Consider the following 20820-nt stretch of genomic DNA (forward strand, 5'->3'; position numbering starts at 1 on the left):
ATAAATCTTTTCCCCCTTAAGGGCCATCCTTTTGGAGAGGAAGGCCTTCTCCTTCTCCAAGTCACCAAACCTGATGATCAATATCTTTGCCCTGGTTTCATCTCTGCCTACTCGCCATGCTCCGGTAATGGGTACATCAGTGGCTCCAATTTTTGTTGCAAGAGCTTTTGCATCCTCTTGGGGATTTCCCTTATCTTCCCACCCAACTACACGTACATGTAAGGCACGTGCCCATCTCTTGGCTTCCTCTTCCAATGTAGCATTCATCACCTCTACTTTATTGACTGGTGTGTCCTTCTGTTTTTTTACTACTTCAATCCATGGGTTGACTTCCTCAATTTGTTTCTTTGTGGCACTGGCAATTTCAGCCCATGAATGCATTTCCTTCTCACCTGCAGCCACTTTTGCCTTAAATGATTCCAAAGTGTTTTGCATTTCTATGATGTCTTTTTCGCGGTCAGCCATACATGTCTTCAAAGTGCCTTCGTACGATGCAACTGTTGTGCCAATCTCTCGGAGCATGTCATCCTTCCATTTCTGCATCTCTTTTTTCATTTCCGTGTGCATCAAGGCTTGGGCTAATTCCATCTCAACCCGTACTTGGGCTTGCATTTCTCCTTCAATTGGACATATATCTCTTCCTTCAGCGTTTCGTATATCACTTTCCTTTGGGCATGCATCTGCTCGGTCCATTCCTTTTCAAGCTCCTGTCGCATGGTGTTCATCTCTGTCCTTATGTGAAGCTGTAGCTCCTCATAAAGGGCCTCATCTCGTCGGGCCATCTTCGTAATCCTTCGTGAGCAGGGGACATGATTCCTTCCCTCGGTCTTCTCTGCGGTAGGCATTTGGTGCCTTCGTGGGGGTGTGAAAGGTTGTCTCACCATGCTGTTCCCCCTCTAGGGGTTGAGACATGTTTTCCCCTACTAGTTGCTGCCTTGGGGGCCTGAGCAAGGGTGGGTGGGAAAGAGAGCACAACTGAGAACTGGTTGCGCACAGAGTACAGCAGAGAGGTGTGCAGGTGGGTGCGCATAGAGCAGGCGCACAGGTCAAGCCCGCCAGCCTTCTCACACCAAAGAGTCTTACCACGTGCAGTCCAGACCTGGCGCCAAAGAGAGAGAGAGAGAGAGAGAGAGAGAGAGAGAAGATCATTTCTGTCCTGTGTGCCCAGCCGACCAGTTTTTTCAAAGAAAAACCACCCACGTATGCTGCAGCCCGGACTGTGTGCCCAAGGAGAGGATCAGCCAGTCACCTGTGTGCCTCTGTGTCTCCTGCCGCACCCTTCACAAGAGCGTGAGACAGAATTCAATGTGGAGAGAGAGAAATGAAATGTTATATTAACGTCTTCAAAAGGCCATAATGACCTATGAGACCAAAAGTTACATCATGGTGGATCTGATACAATGTGTGGATAAAAAAACCCAGAAAATGAAAAATAAAGATGATACTACTGGCACCTAGAAAATGAAACTGGAAATGGAAGGTAAACAGAAACCCTTATAGGGTGTGAATATAGTGAGGGGAGGGGTATGCTATGGAGGTGAGTGGAATATAGTGAGGGGATACAATATCATGTGGGAACACTATGGAGGTGCCTCCATCTCATAATATGTGCCGCATCGGACACTGGCGGATCTCCTCAATATCCTCTGTGGTCAGCACCCTGACTGGGTGTCTCGCATGCCTCGCAAGAATAATCCGAATCCGCCGCTGCAACCTCCGTCTATGCTGGGATGCCCTCCTCCATAGTCATGGGCGTCTGGACCACCCAAGCTCAATCGCACGATCAATCAGTGTACCTCTGGTGTGGGCGGTATCCATGTCCTGCTGCTGTTGTGGTCCATCTGGCGCAGTGATGGCTGGACTAAAGAAGTCTGTAATGTGCCTCTGAGTCTGGCTCTCTGTGCGCCTAAGGAGGCTATCTCTATGTCTCCGCAGCTCAAGCAAGAACAATCCCAAACACCTCTGGTCCTGGTACCCCATGACTCTGGAAAGTGGTCCAAAACCCTCTCTGAATAAACAGTGGAAACGACCACGTATCTCATAGTATGCAGTACAATGGCATATATAATGCAGCTCTGTCTCTGGCTCCCCATGGCATACTCGGCATATCCTAGCCTCAACTGGTATACCTCTATATCGGCCAATCTCAATCTCAAGCTGGTGTGAGGATGTGCGAATCTGACCAATAGCACATCGTACTGCATGAGACAAGTGTACATCCATGTAACTGGGTCTGATCACAAAACCATCTGTTGTGAGCTGAAGAAAATGCTCTCTGTAGAAAGCCATCTTCGTGCCCAGCTCCTCAGTCGGCTGTATCCATGTCCTCCTAATGTCCAGCTGAACTAAATCCTGACGGATGAGTCTGGTAATCTCTGTTCGTGTGAGAGTGAGAGAGGGTGCCTCCAGAGAATACTGGAAGGAGGCAATCTATCCATGCTAAAACCATGTGCCTGGAACCAAGATGTCATCTGTCCATACCAACAAGCCGTGTCTCCCTGTAAAGCTAACTGTCGGGAGGACTCCAGGGCGAGGCGTGCATATCTGTCTCGGGGGAGATCCCACAAGCCATGTATGTAGGAGACTGATCTCGTAAGAGCCTCAATCACCAGAGGGGCAGCCGCCAGCTCTGCTCGAATAATCTCATGAGGTACCACGGCCTTGGCTCTAATAATCCTAGCAATCATAGATACCAAAGGCCTCTCCATACCTCTCCACCCGCCTGCGCTGTGATGGCCCACTGAAGGTCCCCATATCTACACTCCATAAAGCATAGCTGATGTCACTAGAGTGTCAAAAAGCCAAAGTTTCGTTCGAGGTTCCTGAAACTGAACCTGCGAACACATCCTCTCCAAACCACCGAGGGCTGCATGTGCTCTAGTCAATCTAGTCTCTGCTGCTCTCCTCATCGAAAACACTGGCCCACTGAATACTACCCCAAGATATGTATATGCATCTGTATACTCCACAATCTCCTGCCCATATGTAAATGTGGGAGCTGATCGCCTAACCCACTGTGGCGTGGTGTTAAACACCATAACCTTGGTTTTGCAAGGTTGACAGACAATCCACGATCATGTGCAAACTCATGTAAAGCATCCAGATGACGCTGCATACCCTCAGGGGAGTCAGAGATCAACACAATATCATCAGCATATAACAATAGTGGGATCCATGTACCTGCTAGCTGGACTCCTCTGTCCCCCAATCTCTCAATGTAGTCAGAAGCCTCATCCACATACATACCAAACAATGAAGGAGATAACGGGCAACCTTGCTTCACTCCTATAGTGGAGTGAACCAAAGTAGAGACCCCCTCTGGGGTGCGTACCTGTCCTGCAAACTGATCTATATAAAGCCATAATCCCCCATATGAGCTCTGTGGGTACCCCCATCTCCTGTAATCGCCTCATCAATCTGGCTCTGGGCACTGTATCAAATGCTTTGCGGAAGTCCACAAAGCTACAATAAATCCGTCGCCCATGCGACCTGCCCTCCTCAATAATGGCCCGCAGAGTCAATATGTGGTCAAGAGTAGAGAAACCTCTCCTGAACCCTGCCTGTCCCTCTGCTCGAATGCCCTCTCTCTCTCTGCCCATCTACTCAACTGCTGCTCAAGAATGGATGCATACAATCGTGCTAGTGTGTGACCAATCATAATAGTGCGATAATTCCCTGGCTCCATAGGGTCCCCTGACTTGAAGATAGGCACGATGGTGGACCTACTGGTAAGCCTTCGCACATAGCACGATTGAACATCACTGCTAGAAGCTCTGCCAGCATGTCTCTCGCATGAATAAAGTGCTCAGCGACCAATCCATCATGATCATATGCTCTCCCAGTCTTCATCCTATCAATGGCCTTCCTTACCATCTCTGCGGTAAAGAAAGTACATGTCTGTGGGCATGGTGCTGGCGGGTCAGGAAAAGGTGTCTGTCCAGGAACTGTATATAGAGATGCTGCATAACTACCCCAAACCTCTGTAGAAGTGATGGCCAAAGCAGGGGAGGACTCATGAAACATACGCCAAGCCTCCCTCGAATCCTGGCTCAAGAACAGCTGGTATAATTCCTGCTCTAGCTGAGCAAGGAAGGCCCGCTTCTTCCTTCGCACAAGGTGTCGGAAGGCAATAAGTGACTGTCGGTGAGTAGTGACTCCCAAAGCAACCTCCCGCTGCAGTCGGGCTCTGGTCTCTCTGCACTCCTCATCATACTAGCTGTTCTGGGGCATACATCCAGAACGCTGTCTCTGTCCAGGCTGAGTATGTGGATATGCCTCTCTCGCTACATCCTGTAAAGTCTCTGTTAGTATATGGGTCAACTCCTCCAATGGTCTCCCTGGCTCCTCTGTGTACAGACGTCTATAAATCCCATCTATGTAGACAGCATCAGTCTCTGAGGTAAAAGTATATCGAGTGTGATCTGCCACTCGTGTCCTCTGAGCTGTGGTAAAGTGAAAAGGGATAGTCAATGTCAACAATGCATGATCCACTACTACCCCAATGGGCGGAGATCCAACTGTGAAGTCCTCAATGCATGAAACAAAGCTCGGCATAGCCATAACATAATCCACTGTGCTAGCATCATGTCTATGTGGAAAGCAAGTAAATCCAGCTGCTGACGGAAACCTCTGCAAGCCATTAAGTATGGCCAACCCATGTGCAGTCCCCATATCTACCAAATATCTCCCATACTCTGTGCACTCCACATCCTGTGAGTGTCTGTCTAATCCCATATCCAGAGTGTCCAGGTCTCTCAGCATCTCCTCCGAGGTATCATAAAAGGCTGTCTGGCGGTTGCCCGTCCGGGCATTAAAGTCCCCTAACAGGATGATGTCTCCATCCCTAGAGAACTCCCATATGTCATCATCTAGCACAGAGAAAGGAGACTGCCCTCTAGGTGCTGCATATGTCGATGTACTAGGAGCAAAATAGCATATGGCAATATACAAGAATCTGCCTATGTCGGCCCTCAGTCTCACCCACATATATCTGGCCTGATCATCTCTCCGAACGATGTGTAGAAGCGGTTGCAGCTCCTCCCTGAAAAGAATTGCCACCCCCTTGATCCTCTACTACTGTGTACCGACCTCATCCCTACTCTGCAAGCTGTCTCCCATCTGTATCCTGTCACCTGTGGCATCATCTGACCAGGGGCCTGGTGAGTCTCCGAGTAGAAGACTATATCTCTATCTCTAAAGCTGTCCTCAAAGGCACCTACATCAAGTCTGAGGGATCCATTGCAGTTCCAGGCTGCGAGCTTTAATTTGGTCCCATAGGTCTCGCACCGTCATGTAGAGCGTCGCTCCACGATGACCACCCTCCCTTCTCTATAAAATGCTATCTTTCCCTTTTCTCTTGCCGCCCTAATCTCTGGCATGACTTTCTTCATATGTGCAAGCTGTGAAAGAGTAAGATCATCACCAAGAAAAATGCCTGTATTCTTTAAAGTGGGTCGTCTCTTCAAGAACTCCTTCTTCGCCTCAATAGAGGGGAAGCGAAGTATGAGAGCTCTTTCCTTTGATGTTTCCCCATTGCCTCCGCTTTTTTTGCCCACTCTCCAGGCTTTTGCGTGTGCCGGACTGTCAATCCCCATCAACACCATAAGCTCTTTCACCTCCTCTTCAACTTTATCCCCGTCTGTAAGACCGGTAATCCTCACATGCAAAGCACGTGTACGTCTTCGTTGTTCCTCTTCCAAAGTCATGTTAATGACTGTAGGTGTAGGGGTTGTTATCTCCTTACCTTTACCCTTCTTGGCGACCTCTATCCACTTCTCCGCTTCATCTATCTTCTTTTGAGTTTTGGTGATGACTTCCACCCATGAGGAAGTCTTTGCTTCATGTTGCTTCTCTTCTTCCTTAATTGCCCGTACTTGTTCCTTGATAACCTTGAGCTCTTCTATCATGGATGGCTGAATTTCACCTTCTTCAAGTCCACCATTTGCCTTGGCCTCTGCAAGCTCCCTCTGAAGAGCTGAAATTACGCCTTTGAGCATGTTGACTTCCCCGTGAAGGTCTTTGACTTCTGCTATGAGGTCCTCCTTCTCCTCTTTCCACCGCTTACCCTCATTGAATACCATTTGGAGAAAGTTGGCTTTCTCCTTCCACCATCCCTCCATCTCTGCCTTCCATTTCTTCATCTCCTTTTCCACATTTGTTATCCTCTTGTTTGTGACCATAAAGGTCGCCTTCGTCGGGTTGCGCAAGGGGGAAGCCATGGAAGAAGCAAGAGAGAGAGAGTTATGTTGCTGCCTTGGGGGCCTGAGCAAGGCTGGGTGGGGAAAGGAGGGCGCACAGCCTAGCAGATAGATACGCTGGCCAGCATATTGCCAGCAGAACTGTGCGGCGAACAGCGAACAGGGCAGCACGCGGCTGGGGGTGGCAGCAAGTTCGAACAGAGAGGGGGGGCGGCGAGCAGGGCAAGCAGCAGGCCGCGGCGGCGAGAGCGAGCAGGGCGGCGGCGGCGAGCAGGGGGAACAGCAGGCGGGAGGGAAGGCGGCGGACACGAACACGGCGGCAGCGAGCAGAGAGAGAGAGAGAGAGAAATGAAATGAAATGAAATGTTATATTAACGTCTTCAAAAGGCCATAATGACCTATGAGACCAAAAGTTACATCATGGTGGATCTGAGCAGAGAGAGAGAGAGAGAGAGAGAGAGAGAGAGAGAGAGAGAGAGAGAGAGAGAGAGAGAGAGATGGGGGGCGCAAGAGAGAGTGGCGGAGAGAGAGAGAGAGAGAGAGAGAGAGAGAGAGAGAGAGAGGGATAGGCCTCGAGAGAGGCTAAGGCCCAAGGGAGAGAGAGGGAGAGAGAGGGGGACTCGGAGTGAGAGAGAGAGAGAGAGGGAGGGAGGAGGGGGGGAGGGGTTGTGTGTGTGGGGAGAGAACGAGCAGGGGATAGAGAGTTCTGCCCGACTGCACCTCCTGTGCCTGACTGTTTACAAGGGAGAGAGAGAGAAAAAGAAAGTGTGCTGAATATGGCACTAAAATCAGAGGGAAGAAAGTTGGAGGCCTTGAAAGGTCTGTAGTGGGGCTGGGTGCATCTGGGGCTTGTAGTTGCAGCATGCAGATGGCTGTGCATTGGCAAGGGGTTGGAGATGGAAGGTGAAAGTAGGAAAAAGAGGCCAACCTGGGCTGCAGGGCTGCTAGAGGCAGCTAGTACCTGTGCATGTATGCATGAAAAGATGTAAGGGATTGCATGTGTGGGTATACAAGGCACATGGAGAGAGAGAGAGAGACAGAAGGGCAACGCTGGACTTGCGAGAGCACGAGTGCGGAGAGACCTGCGACCTGCTCGCTTCTGTCTTGCAACCTGTTCGCTTCTGGCCTGCGACCTGCTCGCTTCTCACTTGCCCACTTCTCACCTGCGTACTGCTTGCTTGCGTAAGCTTCTCATGTGTGTGTCCTGATTTGACTGTGTGAACTGCAGATCCAGCCCCTCATTTCTTTTTGCCTTTTCCCTCTCTTTTGCGTGTGTGTGAGTGTGTGAGTGTGTGTGTGAGAGAGAGAGTGGGCCTTCTAGCGGTTCTGTGGAGATCCAGGTCAGGGAACTTTGTATATACACCACGCAAAAGCAGCTTGGAGTGTAGAGGAGCGTCCGGAGAAGGGAGATTTGAAAGAGCTTCATAAGTGCTTCTGAATTAGGGTTTGCAGGTGCTGAATTAGGGTTTTCAGGTGCTGAATTAGGGTTTGTGAGAACGGGTTTTCTTTGCTTTTGTACATGGATTTGGATGACCTGGCTGTTGTTGGTGGCATGGCTGCCAATAGCCTTAACATGGATCTTATTGAGGAGATGATCGAGAAGGATGTGGGTTATGCTTCAGATGCCTCGGAGCAACAAAAACGAGAGGCTTGATGTTGATGCGAGCTACACTCCAGTGAATGTTGGAGAGAATGCAGAGGAAAGTTCTCAAGTACCTTCTCCGGAGTTTGCACATTTGCTGCAGATCACTAGTGAGCTTCTACAAGAATATGTGAAGGCAAATAGCGTGCAAATGGTTGCAGTAGATAATGGTGGTGTGGCTGATGGCTGCAAATAGCGTGCAAATGGCTGCAGTAGATAATGGTGGTGTGGCTGATGTATGCATGGAGACTCCTTTGTTGCTACAACAGCTAGCAGATTTTCATGATCGTGCTGCTATCTTCTTCTTTACTGGGCGTATTCCGTTGTTGCCTCGTCTTAGAGCATGGTTGGGCCGCTTGGTGTCGCCTGAGGCACTTGAGGAGATTTATGATGGTTCGAGAGGCTTTTATGAAATACTTTTTCGCACTTCGGAAGCCCGTAGGGCAATCTTGGAGCAGGTGCCACTCTTTTTGGATGGGCAGTTGGTTCATGTGGTTCCGTGGAAGCCTATGGCAGAGTACCAAGATATGTTGCGCCAGGCTTGCCCAGTTTGGGTTGAAGTGAAACGATTCCCACCAATGTTTTGGCGTGTTTTACCAGGTCTCATGCGAGGTATCGGTGATGTCTTGGTGGTGCCTCGAATGACATCTAGAAACCAAAATCGTCTATGCATGTTGTGGGATACTGGGAGACCTAGGCCGACACATTTGCGTGTCAATATGGCTGGGCTGCAACCTTTAATGTATGAATTGAGGTGGGATACATTTGCTGGCCACTGTTTCAAATGTGGTGAGATGGGCCACTTTGTCTCCGAATGTCCTAAGAAAGAACAAGTTGTTGCTACCAAGGATATCGTTGATGGGCAGTTGCCCGTGGAAGATGAGCATGATGCTCCTTTACATGATGCCCAGCACATGGATGTACATGTGGATGTTCAGAATGAGGTTGAGCAGCCATGGGTGGAAGTACGTGGTAAAAAGACACGATTTGTTGCCCCGCGGGGGGATTTCTCAGATGCTGTTTGGCGGGGGCCTTTGCGACTCATCAGGGGCCCTTACATACATATGCTCGTCCCCCTTTGGATTCAGGTGCCTAGCTACACACCAGGATTGAGAGGCCGGGAGGCCAACTTTCTCAGGGTACAGGGGCTCTTGGGGTGGATAGAGTAGAACGCTATACTATTGGAAGTCGCCTAACAAAAGAAGCACAACAACAATTGCCTCTTGTGTTTGGTTCGAAGGGTGAGGTCATCTCGCCATGGAATAGTCATTACCCTTTGGCACGTGCTCGGGAACTCCAAGGGCAATCTGAGATCACAAATACCATGTCTAAAAATGCAATGCTTCAAAAGGTTTATGATTTGGCAAGATTGTCCTGGGCCTAGTACACGGCCTTGTTGATTCCTTTTCTGGGAAGGCTTATCAAAATTGTACAATGGAATGTAAAGGGTATTTCTTCGCGCCAAAAGCAGTTCAGGCTATGGCGTACAATTTTTTGTCATGGTTGGGATGTTTTGTGTGCAGTTGAACATAAGCAGCATAAGTTGGCTGGCAAAGCCTATGTATATAAGGGGTTTCATATTTTCTACAGCGGACATCCTGTTTCGCAGTCAGGTGTTATGTTTGCTGTTCGTTTGTAGTTTCAGCCTTCTCTTGTGATTCAAGATGTTCATGGAAGATTTCTAGTGATACAGATTGTTTGGGATGATACGCCTTTATGGTTGTTAGGGGTGTATGCTCCAAATAATGCTCGTGCACGCCGTTTGCTGTGGAATGACTTGTGTGCTCTTTCAATCTCTCATCCTGGCTTTGTGATGGGAGACTTTAATATGTGTGTCTCCAGGGAGCAAGCCACGTCGCCTCATTCTGTAAAATGGATGGCCCGGAGAGAATGGCGTGGGAAGCTTTTGCAGCAAGGTCGCTAAAACAAGACATGTGGTCTTGGTTGCATCCAGATGAAAGGGGTTACACTTATGTCTCACAACAGTTTCGGGGCACTTATGCTAGATTGGATAGGATGTATATTTTACATCAAGATCTCTTTTTGCCAGAGGTTCTTACTATGATGGTTGATCAGCCAACAGGTTTTCTCGGATCATTGGCCGCTTGTGTTTGAAATGGTCTATCATCCAATGGATGCATATAAAGGCTTGTTGGGACGCTTGCCTTTGCGCTTAAATCACACTTTTTTGGAGCATGAAGTTTTTGATGTTTATATGCGTCAGTTGATACGACATTTCTCCACAAGAGTGTCCATGGCTGATTATCATGCTTGGTCAGTGTTCCTTACCAACACTCGGAAATTAGCGCGGCATTATGGTCTTGCTAATGCCTCTATACAAAAACAGCATGTGGCTCTTCTTGAGTCGCTTTTAAAGGGCTTAAAGGCGTTCATGTTTACTGACTCTATGGATGCTGAAGTTGTGGATGCCATAGAATGGCTGAAAAAGGAGCTATCTAGGGTGCAGGAAGCACAATATGTTCGCTTTAAACTACTTGCACATCTTGATGCTTTGCGGGATGCTAACTGTCAATCTCATCGCTTCTATGATAAGTTGCATCAAAAACATATGCGTGAGAATATTGTTAGGCTGATGGATGCCCAAGGCAACCTTGTTACTCAACCTTCTGAGGTTATTCAGCATTGCATCAGGTTTTATGAAGATTTGCTTGCCCCTCGAGAGGATGTCTCGCTGGCTGTCCTGGCTGCAAGGGAGTCATTGTTTTCTGAAATACGATATCAAGTTGACCCTGATGTGGCGGTTCAGCTTGATGCTCCTGTTACTCAAGGGGAAGTGGAAGCTGTTCTCTCCAAACTTCCCTCCGGAAAGAGCCCTGGTTGGAATGGTTTGACAAATGAGTTTTTCCGAAAATATGCTGATCAGCTTGCAGAGCCTTTGACGCTTATTTGTCAAAGGGTTTGGGATGAGGGATATATGCCTACCGATTGGAAGTTGGGCATACTTCGTTTGTTGCCCAAAGTCCCTTCGCCTACTTCTTTGGCTCAATGGCGCCCGATCTCACTTATGGGTAGTATGTATAAAATCTTTACAAAGATTGTTGCCAATCGCTTGCAGAAGGTGCTTCCTACTCTTATTCATCCATATCAATATGGATTTGTGCATGGCAGGAATATTTTGCATAATATTCTTAATGTTCAAATTGGAGTGGATTATGCCAAGGCAAAGAAGCAAGAGATTGTGATGGTGCAGCTGGATCTTGAAAAAGCTTTTGATCATGTCAGCTGGTCTTTCGGCATCTGTTCATGAGTTGTCCAGTGGCCCGTCAGATTTGGTCTTTTGTCTCTCGCGTTTGGGAGGCAGTAGAGAGGTCTACTGTTTCGGCTCATCAGTGGATATTTGGGATTTGTCCTCAAGTCATTACTTCGGACAGTCACCTTGTGATATTCCATTTCCTTAGATGGACAGGACTTTGGCATATTTGGACTACACGGAATGGGTTCATCTTTGATTCCATGTCTGGAATACATGGGCACATTCTACGTATCCGCGGTTTGTTGCTTTGGCAGTTTTCTTCTCTTCTCTCAGCTCAGCTACTGGATGCAGATGTTATTTCGTTATGGTCTACGGCAGCTCGGCTGGCTCATCTTTGATGATTTTATCTGGGATGCTTATTTGGCTAGGAGGCTTTCTTATTAGTGTACAGGTTTGCATGGTCATGATCCTTTAGAGGATCTTTTGTGGGGGTTTTTGGGCCATAGGTTCTGTGTGAGCCATGTGGCTGATGTACATTTTTACATATAATATAAAACACCATTTCACCCAAAAAAAAAGAAAAAAAAGAAAAAAAAAGAGAGAGAGAGAGAAGGGCACAAAACTTGATGTAGATTGTGTAATAATGAAATGAGTGCCAAGTACAAAAGATAAGGACACCCAATAAGTGGATAAAGAGGGTGTTCACATGCACATGGAAAAAACCTCCTGAAGAGGGAAAAAGTGCTCCGGTTGGTCCTAAGTGTGTTCAAACACATTGCTACCATATATATGGCTACAACAGCCACCTAGATGCTTACTTATGCACTAAGTGCCCCACTAGAGGGGATCCTCATTCTTTATTACAGGGTATATAACCCATATCATTTTACAACTCGACAATCTGATCCACAGCTTCAAAGATGAACATGTTGGATACCCCAAGGTCAACGAGGATGAGATACAGGCCATAAGGATCCACCTCAAGTGGATGGTGGGAGGAGGAGGAGCCCCTGAAGAAAGAGTACACCAAGGAGAACACCCAGGAGGATACCCAAGCTCCACAGGATCAAACAGGACCCTCCAGCGTCACTGCCAGTGGTGGATTACCCTCTCCAAACCCACAGGAACCCCCCACATCTATGGAAAACCCAAGTTCTTTTGAAGCCACAGCAGGTTATGAAGCCACACAGCAGATCCTCTCAAAGAGACCCTCTACTCTACACCACCACCCTTGCTATGGGATGACTGCCCCCCTTGAACCTACACATTGGCCTCTCCTTCACCAACCCTTCCTCTTCACAGATCTCTCCAACCCTTGCCTCATTTAAGCTTGGACTTACCAGGTACCCCTCCCATGCCATCCTCTAGCGGATCCTGGGCAGAAATGAATCCATCTAACCTCCTCATAGGTTGGAGTGATCCGCTAGATGTTTGCACATCCGGCAACGCCCTAGATAGCCGCACCTATAACATTCTCTATGGCCGGCCCTTATAAAGGTATTTTTTGTCCAACAAGCTAGAGCTTGCATCATCCAGAAATGTCTCCTCCCTCAACCATGAAACGTATGTCTTTACTTTAGTGGAACATGAAAGAGGTTTTGCATTTTTGGAGGCACTGGACGGGGCAAAGGTATTCCCTTGTGGTTCTACAAAGAAAATTGTACCACGAGAAGTCAGGGAGGTCAAACTGTTATTACCACCAACTGTTACTAACAATGCATGACACAGATGTTCCTAATACCTTGACAAGAAGGCATACAACTTGGTGGATTGTGCAGGTTCGAAATATCAGTGGAATCAACTTGGAAGGTTATCCAGAGCCTGGCAGCATGGCAGATTTGGAAGGCTAGAAGCATAGAAGCCATTGGCAGTAACCAAGACATCATATGAAATCACTATCATCTGATCCAATACTGCTCACACTATTCTTGCTGCTTAGAGCAGGATATAAGGTCTCTCCTGGTGGTAGAAGTCAAACAGTGTTTTTGTGAGAGCATTTGGGTTGACATTCGTTTCCTTTCACTCTCTACTAAGGGATTATATGGCTCTTTTTCTTTTCTTTCCGGGAATAAGATCCTTCTATTATGTTACCGAGAAAACAGAAATGATGGCTAAATACAAACTCATCCCCAAAATGGGAAGTGGGAGTAAAGATACATAAATGGGGAGGATGCTCTTCTTCTATGGCTGGCCACTATGGGAGGAGAAGGCTATCTCATACAATGGGTGGAGGGGCAAACAACCACACAGGCATGGTCTGTAGTGCCAGGTGGGCTCACCCACCACTACTAGTAAGAAAGGGACCGTGACGCCGGATCCTCGGGAAGGCCTCCCGGCGCTTCTACATGTGGTCAAAGCCACCCGAAGCTTCCCCCACAAACCACGGAGGGTATGAATGATGTCGAGCTAGATGCTTCGTATGGACTTTGTGGCAGGTTGAGGGTTTTCGGATGCACGACAGAAGATCTTGATCGCCTCGGCAAATCTCTAGAGTTTCCCCTCATCCCCCAACAGGTATGTTGCCGTGTCATCAGCAAACTCTGAATCAAGAAGCTCCTCCTGTGTGCGAATGTGAAGATGCAGTCCCTAGAGTCCGGTGTCCTGGGCAGAGAGAAAACTACTCATGGCCTCGACGACAAACATGGTGAGATAAGGTGCTACCGCATCAAGCGAGAAAGCGGACATCTGTCACCCCTAGTTCCCTAAATAAAAACTTGGCTGTGTGAAGCCGAGTAGAATCCTGAAACACATCGGACCCACTCCTCCGGAAAACCCACCTTGCACATCGTCCCCTCCAAAACGCCCCAATCTACTCTATCATAGGCTTTCTCGAAATCTAGAAGGAGAACAATCAAATCTTGTTGGTGCATCCTGGCCGAAGCAGTTGCCTCCCAAAACGTGAAGATGTTGCCCAGGATGCTACAATATTGAACGAAACCCGTCTGTGTACCATGAATCAGGTCAGGGAGGAAGGGTACGGCCTTGGCTAGAATTTTGTAGGCGGTCCCTAGGAGGGTGATGGGTCTCCACTGCCGAATCTCCAATCGATCATCACCCTCCTTGGGAATCAAGTGGATCAATCCCTTAGAAAACCTCTCCGGCATGACTCCAGTAACCATTATCTTGTTGAAGTTAGCTCTGAGGCCACTTCCATGAGATCCTAGTGATGGAGAAATAAAGAGACTAGAAGCCCATCCTCTCCTGGGTATTTTCCCCTAGGTAATGCCGTCATAGCCTCCGCCATCTCCTCAAATGTGAAGGGGGTCAGGAGGAGGGTCCGGAGAGCGTGCGCGACCACCTCTCTCGTATGCCGCGAAACCTACTCATGCACATCCAGCACCTGTGAGGATATGGGGGCACCCATGAGAAGAGAGTTGAAGAAATTTTTGGCAATGGCTCTCACATGGGGAGGGGGGGGAACAATGGATCCATCCTAGCCTTGCAACCTGCGGATACCATCTCTCCGCCCTTGTGGGCGTGCCATCTCAAAGAACTCCCCAGTGACCCTGTCTCCCACCTACGTCCAAAAAGAGGCTCTAGCATGCTATCTATACTCCACCCTCTGCTCATCTATTATGCATCTAAGCTCTGTACGGGCCATAGCCAATTGACTCTCAATCCATGGGCTATCTAGTGTACTCTCCTAAAGCCGTTGTAGAGAAGCTAGGCCCCTGTGAATGCTCCTCTCCTGCTCAAGCCAGCTAGTTTGCTCTGCGCTGCCTCCTGTAATAGATTGTTAATCTCTCCAAGGACTGCATCCAAGGTGCTTGCAGCTACTCCTGAGTGAAAATCTGGCCTCTCCCAAATCCCCTCTATCTTGCTCCGAGTTTGTCCTCTACTGACTCTAGCATGTTAAAATCCCCACCCATACACTAGAAATCTGCCTACAGAAAAGACTGACGAACTGTACTCCAGAAGGTGGCCCTACCTGTTGCCGCATTCAGCGGATATACATCCAGGAAGCCCACACAATCCTCTCCAATCCTGATGGTCACCTACTGGGCTCGTCCAGTGACAACAGTGCTTGAGTGGACCACTGCCGGCAATAGCTGCTCACTGGTGAAATGCATACTGCACCTTGCGTCCCGGAGGGGCCAAAAGAATGAGACTAGAAGGTGTGACTCCTGCCCTGCAAGATCTTCCCATAGTGACGGGTACGTCCCTCAAAGACGGTGCTCTTGAATGAAGAGAATTTCAATGGATCTACCAAATGTTGCTCTATGGAGCTCCTCTCTAAGGACCCGCGCCTCTAAAAGCACTCTAGACCCCCAAACCCTAGATGTTTCATGAGACAATCCGCATAACTAAGATCGGTGGGAAGCAAAATTGTCTACACTGCCCTCCACTCGAAGAGTCTTGGACGTGGCTTTCGATGGAGAGTAATCATTGTCGGTCGTGGTGCCAGATGGGCACGAATCCTAGGCTCCATGTGGAGACTCTGTTCGAGCCCTGGAGTATGCATACTCTAGACTCCACCTATCACAATGCACGTATCTGTAGGAGGGGGGAAGGGATACTGCCACTGAAAGATGCAAAAACACAAAAAGAAGCACCTCCAAGTTGGAGGACACCATCTTCTTTGCCTGATCTCTAAAGACTGAGCCACCCAACCATCCAAACCCAAGGGCCAGAAGTGGGTAAGCACATCAGTGATACGCAAGTCATGCAAATGGTGCAAGAGCTTTATGGCTTTCCCCTCAATAGCGGTGGACACCGACTCCATGCTCCATTCCGTCCCCTATGCTACACTCAGTGCCAAGGAGAAGATCATCATGCCACTCTTTGGGTATGGGAAGGCACCAGAAAAAGCTATAGTCAACTGGCTGCCCTGGGGCGCGTGGTGACTCAGGAGGGAGAGCCAGCACCGGGGAGGCGGCGATGGTCATCTCTAGCAACTTTGTAAAATGATGGATCAAACGGTGGGCTGAGCTGCATGGCTACCTCTGCTTCAGGTTATGCGCGGCCGGAGGGTGGCAGGAGTGTTATAGAGAGGCAGCAGGAGGGGGTTCCAGTGGTACAGCCGTTGCAAAGGGAGCTGCAAGGGGGAGAGTAAGAGCAGGTGCCGGGGGAAGGGGAGGGGGGAAGGATGGGTGATGGGCAAGGGCTAAGAAGGGGGGGTAGGGGAGAAGGGTTCTCCTATGAGGGCGGGGAGGCGGGGACTGTGAGGGCGGGCCTACTGAAGGCTCTGGAGGGTCAGAGAGTCTCTTGGGAAACTGAAAGCCTGGAGGGGGGGCTCGACGAGGTAATGGTCTCTAGAAAGAGAGAAGAAAGGGGGGGTGGGGGGCTGCTGCGATAAATGCTCGTAATGGTTCTCTAACACAATTGTATCCTCTTGAATCCTGCACACCTAGCGGCGTCGCTCTGCTTTGGAAGTCAGTCAGCGGTTCCGCCTCGAGCCAGTGGTCCGCCACTCTCTTGCACCGGTCTCAACCGAGGTCAGGTCCTGGTCGTCTGGTACGTGGGGCCTATGTCCCTCCCATCCCCCTGATGAGGATCTGAACTTTGGGGGGGGAGGGGGGGGGGGGCTGGGGGCGTTCCTCTTGGATTGCCAACCAAGGACAAGCTCTAATAAGGTGTCGCATCTGTCGGCAAATGAAACACTTGGGAAGCCAGAGTACTCAACTCCTTGCAAAATACGAAGGCTAGGAAGCGATATGGCATGAGGCAATGACTCCGAAGAGGCAATGCAAATACGCAGAGATGGAATCCGGACTGTTCGAGCAAGAACCGAAGCGGAGGTTGGGGGGGGGGGGGGGGGGGGGGGGGGGTTGCATCACCCTCTCGATGGCATCACCAATCACTGGGAGGATAGGAAGGTATTCCTTCCTGCTGAGACCAGGAAAGTAGACTATCACAAGAAAACCTGATATGCTAGCCAAAGGGTCGGATGTTGGGTCCAAGATGTGCTGCCACCTCGCAAAGAAGGCTTGGGCCGTATGCAGTGCGACGGGGCTTAGGTGCATGACTCTATCTGATGCTGCAAGCGAATCGAACTCAACCTGATAGTAGCCACACCCCAAGGGATGAATATCAGAGATCTTTCCAGGCGTGCCAAGAAGGCTTGCGTGTAACAAGTCACCAAGCTGTCCATGTGCCGGGTGGCTACCCACAATCTTTCATACGAGGGTGGAGGCCTCAAAAGATGCGACTGTCAAAGTGAGGAGCTGGAGGTCCGCTTCCGAAAATGATAGGCAAGGGACGGCGGCCTCGGTCGGGGATGACGAAGCAGCTGCCATGTAGTTCTCTTGGGGGTTCGAAGGAGAGGAAGCAAGAGGGAAAGGGCAACGGTAGGCGGAAGGGGGAGAGGAGAGAGACGCAGCTCGAAGAAGGACAGGGCACAGGTTCACGAAAAGATGGGGGGGGGGGTGCTCACAGCTTCTCAATTTGTATTCTTTTTTCTTGACAGATGGTTTGCTTGGGGTTATATGGTATTATTATCTTCCTGACATGCTTTTCCATCAATAGTTTGATTTTGATGTCCCCTTATTGGAATAATTCTTCTATGTTTTATTATACTGAACCAGAGGTTTTTTTCAAAAACATTGTAATTAGTGAGACTATGTAGAACAGCATGTGGCTGCATCATCATTCTCAAAAGAATAAAAAAAAAGCATTGCAATGGCAGGGACATTTACCAGATGGGACAGTGGTGGCTATTAAATTGCTCTCTCATGAAGCAGAGAAAGGGAATATCGAGTTTATGAATGAAGTTGCCACCATCTCTGCTGTACAGCATCGCAACCTCTTGAAACTACTCGGCTGCTGTGTTCAAGGGAGACGGAAAATTTTGGTTTTTGAGTTTCTTGAGAATAACAGCCTTTCACAGACTCTACTTGGTAGATGCTAAGTCGATGTTTTCCTTATATGTCTTATACAATAGTCATCAAAGGAAAGGAAAAATTATTTCCATTTCTGAAAAAAATTATGTCCATATGTTCAGAGAAAAGCTCTTCTTACACTTTGATTTTTATTTTCTTTTACAGACAAAAGATTATTTTTGGATTGGCCTGCACGATTTAACATCTGTGTTGGGGTAGCACGGGGACTTACATATTTGCATGAAGAATCAAGGACACGCATAGTACATCGAGATATAAAAGCAAGCAACATTCTTCTTGACCAGAATCTAGACCCCAAGATTGCAGATTTTGGGTTGGCAAAACTATTTCACGATGACAAGACCCACATCAGTACACGTGTTGCTGGAACTATGTAAAACACTACCCTTTGAATCCTTGTTTTTTCCTTTGTCATGTGCACGCACCCACAAATAGCTAGTGATCTATTAAATATGACAATAGGAGACCGAAATGCTATTAATAACAGGACATGCTGATCAAACCACAAGTCTAGCATAAGGTAATTTTTTAGCAAGTGATCATTGTTGCTGCTGCACACCTGTGTGCCTCCTCATTTCATCCCTCCTGTGTGATCATTGTTGCTGCTGCACACCTGTGTGCCTCCTCATTTCATCCCTCCTGCCCGCCATTCACCTCGGCCCCCTCCTCTCTGTGCAGTTCTGCTCCTGCCACCATTCACCTTGCCCCCCTCCTGTCTATGCACCACTCCTCCTGTCTGCCATTCAGCTCCTTCTCCTGCCGCCCGCCATTCCTCTCTGTGCACTTTCCTCCTGCCTTCCATTCACCCCGCCCCCCTCCTCTCTTCCTTTTTCTCTTCCTATCGCCATCTTCTTCCCTCTCTGCTACGCATCCAGTCCTTCCTCCTGCCTCTCCCGCTTCTTTGCCTGCATCAACACGCGGAAAACTCTTAGTGTTCAAGTCGGCCGCCCATCCTTGATCAGCATTATGTCTTCTGCCCATGCCAATCCTTCTCCACTCCCACAGACCAGGAGAACTATCAACTCCTGTTCTCAAGCTAGAGATTGGCTTCTGGTAGCCTGATGCCAAAACTGGCTGTGCACTTCTTTGATGCACGTTTACTTGGTCAAGGGTTCTTCCAAGTTGACTTAAACTCCCTGGAAGCCACATCTCAGGCACTTGCTCGCAGCCAATTTCCCCTTGCCCCGTGGAAATTACTCTTCTTCAAGTACCAGTTGCACTTTGATCCTGGGGAAGCCGATCAACGCCTTAGTCCGACTTCTCTCAGATTTCCCGATCTTCCACAGGTTTATTGGAAGTTGTTGCCTTCCATAGGAATTGCATTTGGTCAGGTTCTGGAAGTACATGTCCTTTGTCTGCTTCCGCAACAGTTACTGCTACTTCTGATGGGGTACCCCGAGTTGGGATGTTTACATCTTGTTACACAGACCGGATGGTTCACATTTTAAACAGAGGATGGAAATTGGTGGAAGATCAGATCAGTGCCGTATTTGCCACCAGCAGGGTCATATTACTAGAGATGGTCCTAGATCCAGAGGTTTCATTAGGAGGCAGCGTCAACCCTCTACAACTTCACCTACAGCTGCTCCTGCACCTCAGCAAACTACACAGCGATGGGTGATGGTTAAGGATGGCAGGCGTCCCTGGATCCTCATCCCTGCACCGGCGCTTGAGCATCCAATGGAACTCGCTGACCCCTTTGCATCCCTGGCTACACATGATTCTACACAGGATGATGATGCCTTGTAGTTGGGCCTTGCAGTTGGGTTGTCACGGTGACGAGGATGCATTGCAGCTAGAATGTATCTATGATGAAACATCGCACTACGCATTTGGATATCCTGTAATGATGATGATACATTACGCTCCCCTTCTCCCATGCTTGAGAAGGGGAAAGGATTTATCGAGGAGGGGGGGGGGGGGGGGGGGGGGGTGGGTGTCCTTCATACATTGATCTGCGCTTCATAAGCTGAGATCCTGTAATCAAAGTGTTTAGCCGAGTGATGTTCGGTAGACAAGTTCAGGATCATCATCATCATCATCAGAGTTTTGATTTGCATCTAAAACAGGCAGTAGAGGTTGGCGAGGCTCCCCGTACTGCTGCACACCCCCTCCCTGCATCTGAGCACACTTTTTCTGCTCCCTGCCATTTCACCTGATGCCTGGCCTTCCGCCTGTTCTCCAGCCTTCCGCCCTCTCTTGCCACTCTTCACCTGCCCACCTTCTCCTACAGCCCTCCACCTCTGCCCTCTGCGGCCTTCCCGCCTTCACTTTCCTCCTTCCCCTCTTGGCTGCACACACCTCTCCACCCCCTTTCATCTCTGTTATTTCCACCTTCCAGCCCTTCTTCTTGCCCCTCCCGCTTTGTTGCCTGCGTAGCACCCGTCCTCTTCGCTACCCGCTCCTCCCCTTCCTGCTTTCCCCTCCGCCTCCCTCCTCTTCACTGTCCTTCTCCTCCGCCTTGTTCAAGTACAGATTACTGTTAATCAGGGTTCAATTCGGCCTATGGCTAATATATCCCCTCCAGCCAGACGAACCATCCATTTCTCTCAAGATGAGCTTGCGGCCCTCTTCGCCGAAATGGAGAAAGACTCCAAGACGATGCTCATTGGAAAAATCTTTGGCTCCACCCCTCACGTATCCAGGCCTGTGATTGGTTGTTGGCGGCATTACCTTCCGACTTTGCGCTCCATTTGAAAGATGCAAGACTACTTCAAGTAGACTTTGATGCAGAGGAGGCAGCCTCAGAAGCGCTCAAGGGCAGTCCTTTCCCTTTGGGCCCAAGGAAGATTTTCTTCATACCTTACACGAGCTACTTTGACCCTATCGAAGAAGACCGGAACTGTTACCCTATTACTCTCACATTCCCAGGTCTTCCTCATACTTATTGGCCATTGTTGGAGGCCATTGGGACAGCCTTTGGGCTGG

The 20820-nt window shown here is 49.0% G+C and overlaps 1 protein-coding gene across 1 annotated transcript in view; it reads left to right on the forward strand.

Moving 5' to 3' along the window:
* LOC147604323 (putative LRR receptor-like serine/threonine-protein kinase At1g56140) overlaps window positions 1-20820 on the forward strand; it is a 149406-nt gene that overhangs the window by 103736 nt on the left and 24850 nt on the right. Inside the window, exons 21-22 of the mRNA XM_086795665.1 lie at window positions 17679-17889; window positions 18037-18265. Of these exons, the coding sequence (XP_086651791.1) occupies window positions 17679-17889; window positions 18037-18265 (440 nt within the window). The remainder of the gene's footprint in view (window positions 1-17678; window positions 17890-18036; window positions 18266-20820) is intronic.

The sequence above is a fragment of the Cibotium barometz genome, chromosome 62 (genome assembly GCF_041138505.1).
Source record: "Cibotium barometz isolate CiBa-2024 chromosome 62, ASM4113850v1, whole genome shotgun sequence".
NCBI lineage: Eukaryota > Viridiplantae > Streptophyta > Polypodiopsida > Cyatheales > Cibotiaceae > Cibotium > Cibotium barometz.